The sequence below is a fragment of the Triplophysa rosa genome, linkage group LG3 (assembly GCF_024868665.1).
Source record: "Triplophysa rosa linkage group LG3, Trosa_1v2, whole genome shotgun sequence".
Classification (NCBI taxonomy): domain Eukaryota; kingdom Metazoa; phylum Chordata; class Actinopteri; order Cypriniformes; family Nemacheilidae; genus Triplophysa; species Triplophysa rosa.
In genome coordinates this window covers 13639997-13654958 of record NC_079892.1, presented here as the reverse complement: position 1 = coordinate 13654958, position 14962 = coordinate 13639997, and the positions used below count along the sequence as shown (strand labels likewise).

At 39.5% G+C, this 14962-nt stretch overlaps 1 protein-coding gene across 2 annotated transcripts in view; it reads left to right on the top strand.

Moving 5' to 3' along the window:
• The window catches only part of banp (BTG3 associated nuclear protein), a 35401-nt gene extending 21217 nt beyond the window's left edge, over positions 1-14184 (top strand). For both annotated transcript variants that reach the window (XM_057329638.1, XM_057329639.1), the window contains exons 12-13: positions 3324-3464; positions 13242-14184. In XM_057329638.1, coding sequence (XP_057185621.1) covers positions 3324-3464; positions 13242-13364 — 264 coding nt within the window. In that variant the 3' untranslated portion in view covers positions 13365-14184. The remainder of the gene's footprint in view (positions 1-3323; positions 3465-13241) is intronic.
• The last annotated feature ends 778 nt before the right edge of the window (positions 14185-14962 follow it).

Sequence of the window (14962 nt, the reverse complement as noted above, 5' to 3'; positions counted from 1 at the left end):
TGGTGATGACAACCAAAGCCTTTTAACTTTTAAAAGATGAAATGAGAGGAAAATTTGAGGTTTTTAGAAGACAACGGTGATGCTGTTATCCATGTGTGTTCAGTATAATACTCGCTTGTTTATGCATAGACATTTGTTCAGACGTTCAATTTGTAGCAATGTTTTTTGGGGTGAAATAAACTGACTTGAGTTATAAATGTGGATCTTTTGTCTATTATGGGTGGCACGTTAGAATTGATAGTAGAATTGTAGGAGGGTTTGCGATGTAGGACTCTTGGGAGTTCACTCAGTTTGTGCAATGCTCTCTTGGCCTTCTTTCTTTATCTCTCTCTCGTTCCGTCTCACTTGCTCTCTCTCTCTCTCTCTCTCTCTCTCTCTCTCTCTCTCAGTGCACTTAGGCCACATCTGTCCTGGCTTAGGTCTGTCCTGCTCCAGATGCACAGTTTTGTTGGAATCGGGGCAGAAGTGTTTACCTTTCCAACGAGACTTTTTGTGATACTAACAACTCTTGAGGCTTTACTGGTTTGTTGAACTGTGAAAAGAAATATGCCTTGTCCTATCTAGGTTCTCACATCTAATTCTAAAGACTCATAGTGTTTGCCTTGAAAGCGTTGGTTTCTTGTTCTACAGCAAAAGGAACTTGAATGTATGGTTTCATGTCTTTATTATCTACTTTTATGGCCGGTCGAGATTCTCATGCACTCCATACGGCACTCGAACGTCAGTAATGAAAAATGGAGCTTGGGAGGAGAACTTGTTTGCACAGTTGATTGTTATGTTTCAGCGAGGGCCCGAACGAAATGTTTTTCGCATTAGGCTGCTGTTGTTTTGTTCTTTGTTGTCTTTGCTCCAGTTCCTCAATGTGTTCGCCGTCCCGCTCTGCTGCTGAAAGCATTACGACGTAAGCGAGAGATTTATTCTGCCGCTTATTTTCTGTCCCATCAACCCAAGCTGACGGCGGATCCCAGCTCTCTCTGCCAATTTGTTTGGCGCTTCGCCTGTATAGAGATAGCAGACTTGACGTTCATCTGTTTTCCGAAGAAGCCGGGCTGGGCACCGTGTTTGTTAGCTGACGGATCTTGGAGAAGCCTTGAGAAAAGGGCACGATCCATTTCAGTTTCAACTACCTTACTATGTGAAATCAATCCAGCCATGAGGAAGAAGGCAAACAACCGGTTTGGTTATTTACTCGGTTCCACCTGTTGACTGCGAGTTTGATTTATACGTTAATGACAAACAGAACATCGAAAACTGATGGCTCAAACCAGCCTTTTCATTTCTGACAAAGTCAGCAGGCCTCATGCAATCCCACCAGTTGGAATGCACGTTGTGACATCACAAATGGATTCCGCTTCTTTCCATCCAAGCAAAGTCTCATAAAAAACACTTCGGCAAAACCTGTTGGATGAGTGTTTGTGTGCGTTCTGTGTGGGATGCGTGTTTTGAATTAGCTTCACATTTTCTTCTGGAATCAGGTTCCCAGGCCCTTTATATCGGCAAGAGAGCCGAGAGTCTTCTTGAGAAGAGTCAATGAGAACGGGCTTTCATTGCTAAAATCGCAGACGTCGTCCCAGCATAATAAAACTTGTGTTTGAGTCTCACAGCTGGGCACGTAAAAAAGTCTCACTTGCTGATTTAAAATTCCTGCTGTCGTAGTCATGTTTCCTTTGACCGATATAAGTCAAGGGCTAAATCCCAAAACATGCAGTTTAATGCGGATAAAGAGCATTTCTTTATCTTTATGAGGCCGGGTGGATGGTTTCAGAATGGACTAAGGATACTTGATATACAGACTAGTACATACTTATTTGGATAGTCTTCACGATGGTGTGAATGAGATGTCGTCCAAGTTTCAAGCATCTTATTTTTGAAGTTGTGATTTCTAGTTGAACTGTGAATTACCCTCGTCACAATAACCATAAGATGTTTGTGCACATATCCCTGTACTGGTGCATGTGTTTGAGTTTAAGACCTGCCGGGCCTTCCTCTAGTCTCATGCGATCACGTGTCGTCTCTTTTAGACCAAGCCGTCACCATACGCCTTAATTATTACCGCAGGATTTGACTGGCAGCGATGTCTTGGAGACGCTGCGGCGAAATCGGCACCGTTTCCCCATGCCTCCGGAGACATACTGGTCATGGGTTCGACACAACATTCAGGCATGCCACGGGCCTGCAACTTCAAAGCCAACGTCTGGGGTTGAAACCAGGATGGGGGTGATGGCGAACTGGATCTGAAAGTGGGGTTAGTGTGGGATTTTGTGCAGTACAGCAGATTTTCCTTCTCTTAATTGGGAGTGCATGGCAGTCCTGTTCCTAGTTGAGGAGTCTCGGTTGTTTATGCCACACTGGTGCTGAAAGGCGCTGATGTCGCCAAGATGAGGCAGAGAGGTGTCACGCCGTGGGGATTTTGCTCGTGGAGCCGTAATGATTAGCAGTGGTTTAGTCTAAAGTTGCACGTTTCATTGAATCTCAAATCTCGATCTTGGATGACCGTGTTTGAATGAATGTTGACCATGTGGAAACGGTCAACTGCTGCGAGCGAGAAATTACTGACTCATGTTCGGGTTTAAGACCAGCGCCAGTAATTGAAGAGGAATCGGAGGTTCCAAAACCATCGTGACCACAACAGAACGTCTTAAGTGGTCACGATGTGTAATCAAAGATTGAACATGATGCGCAAGAGTATGCGCTCATGCATGTGTTTATTGTTGCATGTGCCTGTTTTCAGATTAGAGTAGGAGTTTGGCATGGTTGGAGCTGCGTTTGTGAGAGCTCAGCTAGATATCGGGTTATGACATGGCAAATGGGCGAACATACCTCATATGTCACTAAAGAGACGAAATCAGCATCACGTGCATTAGTGCATGCAGCGTTGTGTAAAAAAGCTGGGATTTGTTTGCCCAGGCACGCAAACGTAAAATCCCATGTGTCACAAAATGTCAAACTCGGCATCAAGCTGTTACTTTTAGTTTTACTATTTCAATATTAGCAAGTAGATAATTGCTGAAAAAAAATTGACACTGACATTATGACATCTGACGAGTTTTCCCAGATCGCATGCTGCAGTTTGCAAAAAACGAGGGTCCATGACTGCAGTGTGACAGTCTCCCTACTTTTACATTACACAGCATTAGTTACTGAAATATGTCACGTCGTCACATCGAAATAATTATGCACACTGATGCACGTTCAGTGATGATGGGAAATTACAGTAGTGTACATAACACGTACATAAACAAACACATGACTGTGTGAATGCTTTCCAACTGTGTTACTGTAAATCGACCATTCAAGCCCTGTTTTTTCTGCTTTCTCTTTAGGTTCTGAGAGGGCCGCAACTGATAGCCGTGGCGTCGGCCGATGGTAACGGCGTGGTTGACGCATCTCCTCTCCAGGCTAATGATATTCAGGTCCAATACGTGCAGCTTGGGCCAGTGACTGACCACACTGGAGGAGTACAAGTAAGATGAGCCAAAACACACGCACACAGATAACAATTAACGGTTTTATTTCATGTTTACTGTCTCCGAATGACCACCAGCATCGCACATGTGTCATGTATTTCTATCATTTTATTCTATATTTTTGTACTTTTTCTGTATTTTTCTCTACTTTGGTCTTTAGTGGGCTGTCCCTATGGTGTAAGACCATGGGCAGAGATGTTAATCTACTTCGCTCTTGTTTCCTCTAGAGATGCACCGATTGCAATTTTCTTGGCCGATTCTGGTTTCCGATTATATAATAAGTGAAACCTGCCGATTCCAATTTTCTATCCACAAACGATTGTTGACAGTATACTGTATATAAAACCATATCTGCTTTTCTTCAATGCACATTTTTTCATAATACATTTTTTTATTTAATAATGCTGCATTCCCACCAGACGCGAATGAAGCCTTAAGCGCGAGTGATTTACATGTTAAAGGGCCGCTAATCCAGGTGTTTTATGCAATGTAAAAATAGTCAGTGGTAGGGCTGTGCGATTTGGGGAAAATATCTAATTGCAATATTTTTGACAGACATTGCGATTGCGATTTGATTTGCGATTTTAACTTTTCTAATTGAAGCTTCAGCTCAATATTGTTGTGTGGAGCACAGTATGGGTATAGTTACCCTGCTGAAAGAAAACAAAAAAAATGTTTCCATTAAAACCATTACAAAATTCATTTTTGTAGTGTGTTTAGGGCATTATTCAAATAGGGCTTACTGTTGTTCAATTGGTTCCCAACTTCCCGATTACATCACACCAATAGAATCCAAATACCAGTGTACACTATTAGTGACATAGACATAGTTACATAGGCAGATTTATTATTTTTTAAGTATGTGGGATTTTTTAAAACAAGTAGAAAATGTGCTGAATGTTTAATTTCATCCAAGTGAAATTAGCAAAACAGTTAGATAGAATTTACATTTGTTTGAAACGCGGAGCTAGGCGTGAGTTGACACAGGGTGCGCGCGTGCGTCAAGCCTCGTCCATATTGCCAGATGCCCGTGTGGAGCCGGACTCAAGTACTATAAACATCATTACGAAACAGGCTGTGTGTGCGCGTCGAGTTTAAACGGCTCGTCCGCGAGATGCGGGAGACGCGCGAGTATGAAACAGGCTATGTGTGCGCGTCAAGTTTAAACGGCTCGTCCGCGAGATGCAGGAGAAGCGCAACGCGGGGCAGAGACGTGCGAGTATGACACAGGCTGTGTGTGCGGTCTTATGAATTGGACGGTTCTTTAATATTTATTTGCCTAATATGATCGATCTGACTCTGCAGATGCCATAATAACACACACTCTCTCTCTCTCCTGCCTTGTGTTTGTTTGTTTTTTTAATGACGGACGTTTACGCAGTTGGCTGGGGCAGTGCTGATTAGGCATAACGGAGGTTCGCTCACTCAGTTGGTTAGCAAGAATGCCACTCAAAGCGGGCTTGGAACAGACGCGTTTCCTATTTTTCACATCGCTTCCACATCGCAGCCTCTTGCGATTAGCAAATCGCAACGTCTCACATCGCGATTGCGATTCGATTTCGATTAATCGTTCAACCCTAGTATCCCCAGAATGTCTCTGTAAAGTTTCAGCTCAAAATACACCACATATCTTTCATTACAATATGTTGAACATGGCCATTTGTGGCTGCAATGGAAAACGTGCCGTTTTTATGTGTCTCTTTAAATGCAAATGAGCTTCTGCTCCCCTCCCCTTATGCAAAATAGGAGGTAGAGTGCTTACACATGTGCTTTGGATGACATCAAGACTATATGGCGGAAAGAGCAATTGCGTCTGTAAATTTTTCCTACTATGGGAGTCAATGGGGGGGCAAGCTCTGTTTGGTTACAAGCATTCTTCCAAATATCTTTCTCTGTTCATCAGAACAAAGACATTTATATACATTTGGAACAACTCGAAGGTGAGTAAATGAAAAACTTCCGGTTTGTGCTTGGTTATAATATTGCAGTTCATTTGATATTTAATAGATATTAATATTTGATTGTATATTTATTGTATTGAATTAAAATTAAACTACTCAACCGGAAGTTAAGTTTGGACCACATAACATTTGTTTATGTTGTGCCGCTGAAACCATCTATAAGACACGGGGCAAAAAAATGACTGAATGAAAAAAATAAGTATACATTTTTCTTAAGGTTGCAAAAATATTTTGAAGTCCCCGTTGAATTCACACAAGAGCAGTTCAGTAGATGAAAATTCGGTTATTAATCAAATTAAATTCTGGATTTGTCACTTCATAATAAATATTGGAGTTGAAAGTAGACATTAATTTTGCAATTGACCCATTCTGTGGAAACCCATTATGTAAGCAGAAAACACACCTTCTGAAAGCTTCTGTTCAACAGATCATTTTAAAACCGTTCCTATTTTTCATTCCTCTCATGAATCAGTGTGCTTCTTGAGTTCCTGAGGCATAGACGCTGTGTTTAGAGACATCCTCTTTAAATCCAATTCAATGTTCTTTGTTGTGGACCATCCCTCCAAACAGTGCCGCCGCTAACACGCATCCCCAGCATGTCATTTGCGCACAGGGGAATGCTAGCTATTCGGTAACAGGGAGGAGAACTGGGCCTTCACCACATTTGCTCTTTAAAGTGGTTAGACATGGTTCAACCAAAACCTTTTTATAGCAAGAGACCTTTGGGCACTGCTTAAAAATCAGGACGTGAATTCAACATGGACCTTTTTAGTTTCTTAATACCTGCTCCCTGGTCTTACGCGTTTCTGCTCTTCTTTCCAGTGTCCTTATGTTCTTCATCTTTCTGGTTGTATAGTCTCAGTGCTGCTTGACCAGCATTTTTCTCTCCATTTTCTCACGAAACACACACACACTACACGCTTGTATTTTGGCCATCCTTCAAATATGCATCATCACATCTTCATCTAAGCGGGCTTCACCAAACCCAGGAAACAAGCTTGTGGGAAAAGTTTGATGAGTGCCTCCTTACCCAGACATCCCACCATCAGAGGATCCTAAATTTACTTCTAGCCCCACTTGTCGCTTTGCTTGGTGGTCTGGACGTCTTCCAAATCGGTGCTGCAATTATGCAGAACACATCAAAGCTGTCAGGGAAGGTTGTTAATGGTAATAAAGACTTTGACGCTTGAGCAGAGCGTTGTGTATACAGGCTTTGGCATAAACCAACATAGGAAATCTCTGCAAATCGATTCGAGAAAACTGAAGTTTGTGACAAAACACCTGTCGGTGTGACACGGGGAATAAATCCAACAGCTGTTCAGATCAGGAAATGATAAACTATTATGGCATGGGCTTTCTCTGTAGTGAGGGAAGTTTTAAAGTGATACTTCACCCAAAAATTAAAATTCTGTCATCATTTACTCACCTTCGAGTTGTTCCAAATCTGTATAAATGTCTTTGTTCTGATGAAAGATAAAGTAAAGAAAGATATTTGGAAGAATGCGAATAACCAAACAGATTTTGCCCCCCATTGACTACCATAGTATTAACAATTACTTGATCATTTTTTTGTTCTGTTGAACACAAAAGAAGACATTTTGAAGGATGTAGGACAGTTCTGGGGCACTTTTGACTACCATTGTCATTTTTCCTACTATGGGAGTCAATTGGGGTCAAAATCTGTTTGGTTATTCGCATTCTTCCAAATTCTTACTTTTTCATCATAAAGAAATTTATACAGATTTGGAACAACTCGAAGGTGAGTAAATAATGACCGAATTTTTCTTTTTTTGGGTGAAGTATCACTTTAAGCCAGTTTAACAAGATGATGGGATAGAAAAACTGTTTTTGAGAAGACAAGCTAGTTGCAAACCAGTTGGTTTCATGTGCAGAATTTGTTTCTGTAAATGTAATAATTTTAGAGCTTTTTATGCAAATGAGCAGCAACACAATGCCGTGATCACCAATTTGATTAACCAGTTCTGCCCTGTAGTTCAGTGGCTCTCAAACTTTTTCGTTGTAAGGCCCCCTTTTTGTAGTGCGCAACGCTTTGCTGCCCCCCAAATAAAGACTTATAATCTTAAACTTTGAATTTTTTGTTAAACCAACACGGCCCCCAGTTTGAGAACCACTGCTGTAGTTAAAGGTACAGTTCACCCAAAAATAAAAATTATCTTTTCTGGTTTAAACCCTGTATATGACTCTTTCTTCTGTGTAACACAAAAGAAGATATTTTGAGAAATGTCTTTGTGTCCATACAATGGAAGTCAATGGGTGCCAATGTAGTTTGGTCCCCAGCATTCTTCAAAATGTCTTTTGTGTTCTGCAGAAGAAAGTCATACAGGTTTGAAATGACCTGAGGGTGAATAAATGATGAAAGCATTTTAATTTTGGGGTGAACTATTCCTTTAAATATGAACACAAGGGCCCAACAGAACTGAGACTGTTTCCGCATTATTGGTTTTTATTTCTGTGATGTCATTTCAACCATATTGAAATCTCACTGGTCCACGTGTCAGCTTCATAGCTGTATTTTACTCATGGATTGTGGACCAATGAGATTTCAACATGAGCAGGGCTACGAATACGTTCTGATTGGCTGTGATTGTGGACAAATTGCTTTCATTCAAAAATGAGGCTGCACATGGTGTCAAGGGTGTGCCATAATGGTAAAACAAAACTGTGTTTTTGCTTCAAGAAAGCTTGTTGAACAGAAGAGGTGAAAAAATGTATGGCATGATCCATTTAAACCACACGATGAGGTAAGAATCCAGGAAATGACATCATATAGGTGACTTAATGGCTTGGTTCCTTTAAGCCATTGGCTTTAAGCTATAGAGAAGCTTAAAGCAAGTCGATCATTCATTTGAAACCAAAATGATTTCAGACAGTCTGCTTGTGCCTCAGATAGATGATGCTCAGATGCCCCAGTTGGCGCTCAGCCTCCGTTCTGAGGTCACAGCTCTTCTTTGTGTGTGAATTTCAGGATTATTTAAATCACTCTCATCTGGTACATGTGGTAGCGTTTACACATGCTTTTTTGGGTACACACCCCTTCATTTTTTTCCGATTTTCTCTTTATTTAATAGTTTCCATGTCGCACATTTGATCAGCACTGATAAAAATTGACCAAAATAAAGAGATGTTTCCATCCAGAAACGTCTGTTCTTTGTATGCTCTGACAGACCAAACGCTTAGCTGTTCTTTAAAGTGATTTTAGTATCACAGGAGGCACCCGATAACCACGAACATCCACCTCATGTTGTTTATTTTGACCTAACTTATAAGTGCCCTCTTGTAGTTGCACATGAGAATTGTCCTGAGGGCCTTGTGCTCAGCACCTCACGAGTGTCTTGTATCAAATCGACATGTTTTAAGACTCTTGGCACTTCTAGGCCCAACTCCTGAATCTCTTCAGCGTGCAGGTGTGCATTCCCCTGGCGCCCGTTGAGGAAGGAATGACTCACTCCACATACTCTGATGTGACTCATCCCTCGTTGTCCAACTCCTCCATCACCCCCTCAGCGTATTTTAGGGAGTGTTTTTATTTCGTTGACTGAGATGAAGCGTAGCCTTCATCTGACCCCTCGTTCACTCTTTCCAGCGCTTTGTTTTTTCCACTCTTTGTTTTGGTCGTATCAATCCATATAGCTGTCAATGTTTTCTTTGTTTCTAACGTGCCGCCATCAATATTGCATAGTTTCACAAGCTGTGCAGAAATACCTGACTCAGGACCAGGATTTTGCATGGGATGTCCAGTGGTGACCCAGCAATTGTTTATCAGGAAAAAAGAAAACAAAAATGCTGATGTGTGTTTTGTAAAGAAAATGACAGGTTTCCTAAACCATCTAGTTGGTTGGATAAATAGTCGTCCCACCTTCAAATTCATGTCATTGGTTGAACTAGTTTTACCATTAAAAGAATTTCCTTTTTTTGTCATTTTGGATGAAAACTCTGGGGTCTTGTGAAAAGAGTTATTATAGTTTTTTGTAGTTTTATTATTATTTTAAATGAGCTTTTATGTAAATTTTAGTTCATTCATTTTTAGCAATTTTGCTTTATGCTTCTGTCATTTTATTAATTATTTGTTTATTTTTTATGTTATTATTCAAGTTTAATTTATTTTATTTTTTGTTTACTATTTTAGTGCCTTAAACTTAATTCAGTGTATTTCTGAAGCAACATTTACATTTTTCATTTAGTTTAAGTTTTCCAATTAATGTTAGGCCAATATTTGATTTGATTTCAATAAATAGACACATTTTCCATTTTAATTTTAGTAAACTATAATCAGTCCCTCCAGTTTTTCGCGATTCCGCGATCGCGGCATGAATTGCAAAACCAACAAAATGTTGCATTTTTCTTGATCCTGCATAATTTGTCAATTCACCTTCAAAATTATAGCAAAATAATAAAGTAAAATGATCTAATTATGTCTAATTTGATTGATTAATGCCTTATTTTCACTAAGATATTGTACAAATGTTGCGTGTCGTCGCATACGGGCGAAGGAACAGGTGAAGCAATATCCTGATGTTACAGGGTAACTTAGTGGAGCAAAACTGGTTTGTAGTCCTTGTAATCTCAAAATCACAAAAGCGTCTACTTATAACTACCATCAGCGGGAGCAAACATTTGCGCATGCAGTCTGACAGTGCGCACACATAATTTTAAGTCAACATATCCACTTAGTGAGTATTTATGTAAACACAATCGGTTAACAGTTATGTATTAAGCGCAAAGCCCTTAAGATGGGCAGGTGGGTGCTCAAAACATATTTTTGATCACGCGTCTATTTCGTCCGGCCGCTATCGCATTCGACCGGTCTCGAACGCCTCCCCTGGGGTTCCGCTCCTTCTGTTCACAAAAAGGGCACTTTGGGCATCAAAAATTACACTTTAGGCAAAGGGACAGGTGTTCAACCCCCCTTGTCTCCCCTTCTGCACGTGCCTATATAAAGTGAATAAACATTATGAGGGGAAAACTGGAAGTATGTTACTGGATCAGCGCATTGCTGCAGATCTTAAAGTGACAGGACCCTACTAGTGGTTTACTTTGTTATTAAAAGAAAATACTTAAAAACTTTTTAATTTAAATTAGAGAAGTTGTATAATTTATTGTTATTAAGTATTTGTATTTATATTAGGGCTGTCAACGTTAACGCGTTAATTTTTTCAAATTAACGCGTGAAAAATATTTAACGCAATTAACGCAGCATCCGTTTGTTTTGACATTGTTTGTCTAGCGTTACATTATGTAATCACGCTCTTATTCGTGTACAGCAGGGCTAGTCAACTGGCGACCCGCGGGCCAAATGCGGCCCGTCAATCATCTTTACCTGGCCCACCTTAACATTTCAAGTGGAGAGACTTTAGGAACGGTGTGCTTTAAATCCACGTCCTCCTGAGACGCCACATCTTTAAAAGCCCAAAACGCTGCTACATAATTCCTGCGGCTCATAATGATTTACATCTTATAAAGCTATTTGATCGGTCAGTCCAAGAAACTTAATGTTGTTTACAACGTTATAATCAGCAATGCATTGTACAGCTACAGGCAATCGGTTTGCGCACGCGATAGGTCATGTTCTAAAACGCGTTTTCTGCCCTTGAAAGTAGGCTAACTGTAGGAAGGGTACACCACGTGAACGGTTGTCTCAGATAAGGGGAAAACGGTGTTGTTTTTATTACTGCATTCATTATGAATAATGGCTATATTTACGAAAAACAGCTGTTCATCTCCCCCCAGAACTCGCACTATACAAAGGATCTGCCCTATAAGTGCGAGGGGCACATGAATGCGATCGGAATTCACCCGAAGATGTGATAATAGCGTTCAGTTTCTTGCACAGATCAATTGACTGATTTATAAGACGCGTATTTGACGTCACAAGGGGCAAGGATTACTTTTGTGTTGAATGTATTTGCGTTTTTTACTTTTATTGATTTAACTTTAATTCAACCAAAATATCTTCTTGAAAAAAACAATGCCACCCACATCTTGGATGTACTGGAGAACTGTGGGTGAGTAAATTAGTAGCAGTTTTTGGGTAAAGTAATGCATTAAGGAATATAAAATACAGTTAAAAAGACAATTTCCTTTTTAATTTAATATCATGAAAAGGCACAAATACTGGATGCAATATTTGTGTGCATGTTTTAATATATGGCCTATAAGTAACAGCAACAAAAACAGTATAAAAGGAACAAAACGAAATAAATAACAGAAGAAATGAGGATATGGTAAAAATAACTGGCCCGCATCCTATTTATACTTTTGGAGTCTGGCCCTCAAAGAAAAGTAGTTGAAGACCCCTGGTGTACAGGCTTTTAAACCACTTAAGCGTGACTTTAAACAGTTGCTTTGACGCGCTCAATGAAGATAGACAGCTTCTAAACTGTGGGACGCGGCAAAACGCAACGCGAGGTCCAGTCTGGTGTAAACAGTCACGGGCTGAAGGCTGCGTCGGTGAATCTCTGTCAGACAGCGCATCCATGTTAAGTTCTCTTTCGTGCTTGAATGGATAAAGCCATACAAGATTACGTCAGAAAGCCCGTTTTGTCTAGCATTTTCTTAAGCAAGACTTCAAAGTGTAAAATAAAATCTTAAATGAATGCAAAGAGTTGTGAAAATGGGAGTGCGGTGACGGTCAGATCTGCGTACTGAGACAGCTCTTAAAGGGGCCACGTTCTTAAACGTGCTGCTGTGACTCCTGTCACGAATGTTAATCAAAGAACAAAATAAAAGAAGAAATCAATGTGATTTTGTAGCTTTAATGAGAATTCTTCTGCATTTAATTTATAATTTAGCATTAAAGACTGTGAAGTGTTTGAGAACTTCCTTCAATTTCTGTATATTTCATGATAGCTCTCAATTATATTGTTGAATGGCTATAATTAATGTTAAAATAATCCATTTAATAGAGACATCTGTTACAGTACTAATATCAAAATGTTTTCTTTCATTCATAAAATGACGCTGTTAAAGAAATATGTTGTTTCTACATCAATTTGAAGATTTAATGTGAAATTATTAGAATGTAGAAGTATATTTTAAAATATTATTATTATGTGTGATTAATCGTGATTAATCACAGAAAATGTGTGATTAATCCGATTAATTTTTTTAATCGATTGACAGCACTAATTTATATACATAGTTTTAAGTATTTATTTAAGTATTTACAGTTATAAAAACATTGCAAATTTACCTGCAAATTATTGAAAATTACCGCTGCAAAATCGGCTATTTTGATCGCAAAAATCATGAAAAAAAATCGCGAATTCCTGGTGGGACTGCATAATCACGTTGCTTGTGAAGAGCCACTGACACATTTTAGAAAGGAAATACACATGTAATATCTAGTTCAGATTGCACAATATTTTGTCTGTTACAATAGTCACTTTGACAGATTATGTGATTTTGACGAAGAAATTCTTGTCACATCGTGTAAAAGAAACAATGTCAGACTGTACGTTGCTTTCTGGCAAGTAATAGCTTTTCGTTTTTTAAAGACGTGTGTTATGTCATCGAGAAGGTGGAACAAGCGAGTAACTTATACAAACTAGAACGTAAACAATGTCTACTGATGTGGTGTCGCATTATCAGAATGAATGAATTCCTAGCTTAATGCTTCTAGTGCTCACACTATTTACGAATCACTACGACACACAAATCTTGCCAAAATCGGGCTGAATTTGTGTCATCTGAACCAGGCATAAAGCGAAATTCCAACTTTGTTACGCTAAGAAACCTTCTCTAAAATTATAAGTAAACCTGACGGTAAAAAATAAAACTCCCTCTTTGTTTGCAGGCAGAAGGTTTGACTCCAGCGCTGCAGGCGGAGATTGACGTGAAGGAAGCCATTCAGCTCCAGCAAGCCGAGAACGGAGAGGTGGTCCAAATCCAGATGCCCGTCAACACCGTGAACACATGAGACGTTTGCAGGCAGACCTTCTCACGCACAAGCGAACGTGAATATTCAGCAGGACAGCGAAGTCTCGACCGAGGAGAGCCAACACCTGAATTCTCCATTTTTAAACGAATACAAGCTATCGGCTCAACCCAAGTACAGCAAAAAACTATTTGGTTTAACGTGTCTGCTCTTTTGAAAACTACTGGCAGTCTCCTACTCAACAGTCATCCAGTCCAGTAACGTATAAGCAATGTTGCATTCATTGCTGGCTCATCGGATCTATCTGGATCTTGTCACAAAGCATAACGGAAAGACCTTTTCTTCTGAAGAACAGCATGTCGAGCTGTTGAGCTTTAAGATGTTTCCATGATCTTTTTAAAATAGAGCAATTGAACGTTTTAAATAGACTTTCCTTTTGTCACTTCTTATCTGCTTAACTGATATTACAAACCAGCATCATTGTAGGAAACGCTTCAATTGATAGCCTTAGATTTTCAGTTCCGCTCTCTGTTTATGATGTTTTTTTTTATTTGCTGTGTGAACGGGTGGAGTGCCAGGACAATATTTAAGGACCGCCCATTCTTCCCTCATCAATATGAGATTTGTTTTCATAATGGTTAGCTCGAATAAATACCTTTATCGTACAAAAAAAAACTACTGAAAGTTTTGTGATGCTTTTGTAGGGCAGTATACTAAAACACAGCAAAATATGACAACAATAAACCGTGTTTATGTAGTATATAAAATATGTACTTTTTCATATATACTGTATGAATACATATATAAATATATTTGTGTATGAAGAATTTGTTTCAAGATTATTAAATGATCGTTGTTTTCATTCAATGTGTCCTGAGTTGACTATGACATCAACTAGACAGCATCTGCCAGACAGACTTTAGTAAGACCCGGTTTTTGGCAGGTCAGTGTAATTTTTCTTCCTGTGAATATAAAAGCTGTGTGTATTTGTATGAGATTATGGGTAAGTGTGTAACTTACATGCTAATATTTTGTTATGCACAGAATACTTGTATTACCTAATACGTTTGCCACAACCTACAGGCAGTTGGTAGATGTATCCTTCGTTGCCTTCAATGTCCCACAATGCTATGTGTGAGGACGGTGATTGGTCGAGCCCCCACGGTTGGTTGTATCTACATTTGAGAGGTGTTAAAGGGACAGTTCACCCAAAAATGAAAGTTCTCTCTTCATTTACTCACCCTCAAATTGTTCCAAATGTGTATACATTTCTTTGTTCTGTTGAACAAAAGAAGATATTTTGAAGAATGTAGGCCAGCAAACAGTTCTGGGGCAATTTTGACTACCATTGTCATGTTTCCAACTATGGTAGTCAATGGTGGCCAAGTACTGTTTGGTTCCAAGCATTCTTCCAAATATCTTTCTCTGTGTTCATCAGAACAAAGACGTGTATGCAGATTTTATCCAAATCGGAGGCGAGTAAATGATGACAGAATTTTCATTTTTGGGTTCATCATCTGTCCCTTTAATTTCCCTGAATTGTACAAAAAAGTATTCTGAAGAACAAAACCATCAAGACTTGACTGACACAAGGGTGAGTTAATAATCCCCAAATGTTTATTTTTGGGTGAACTAACCTT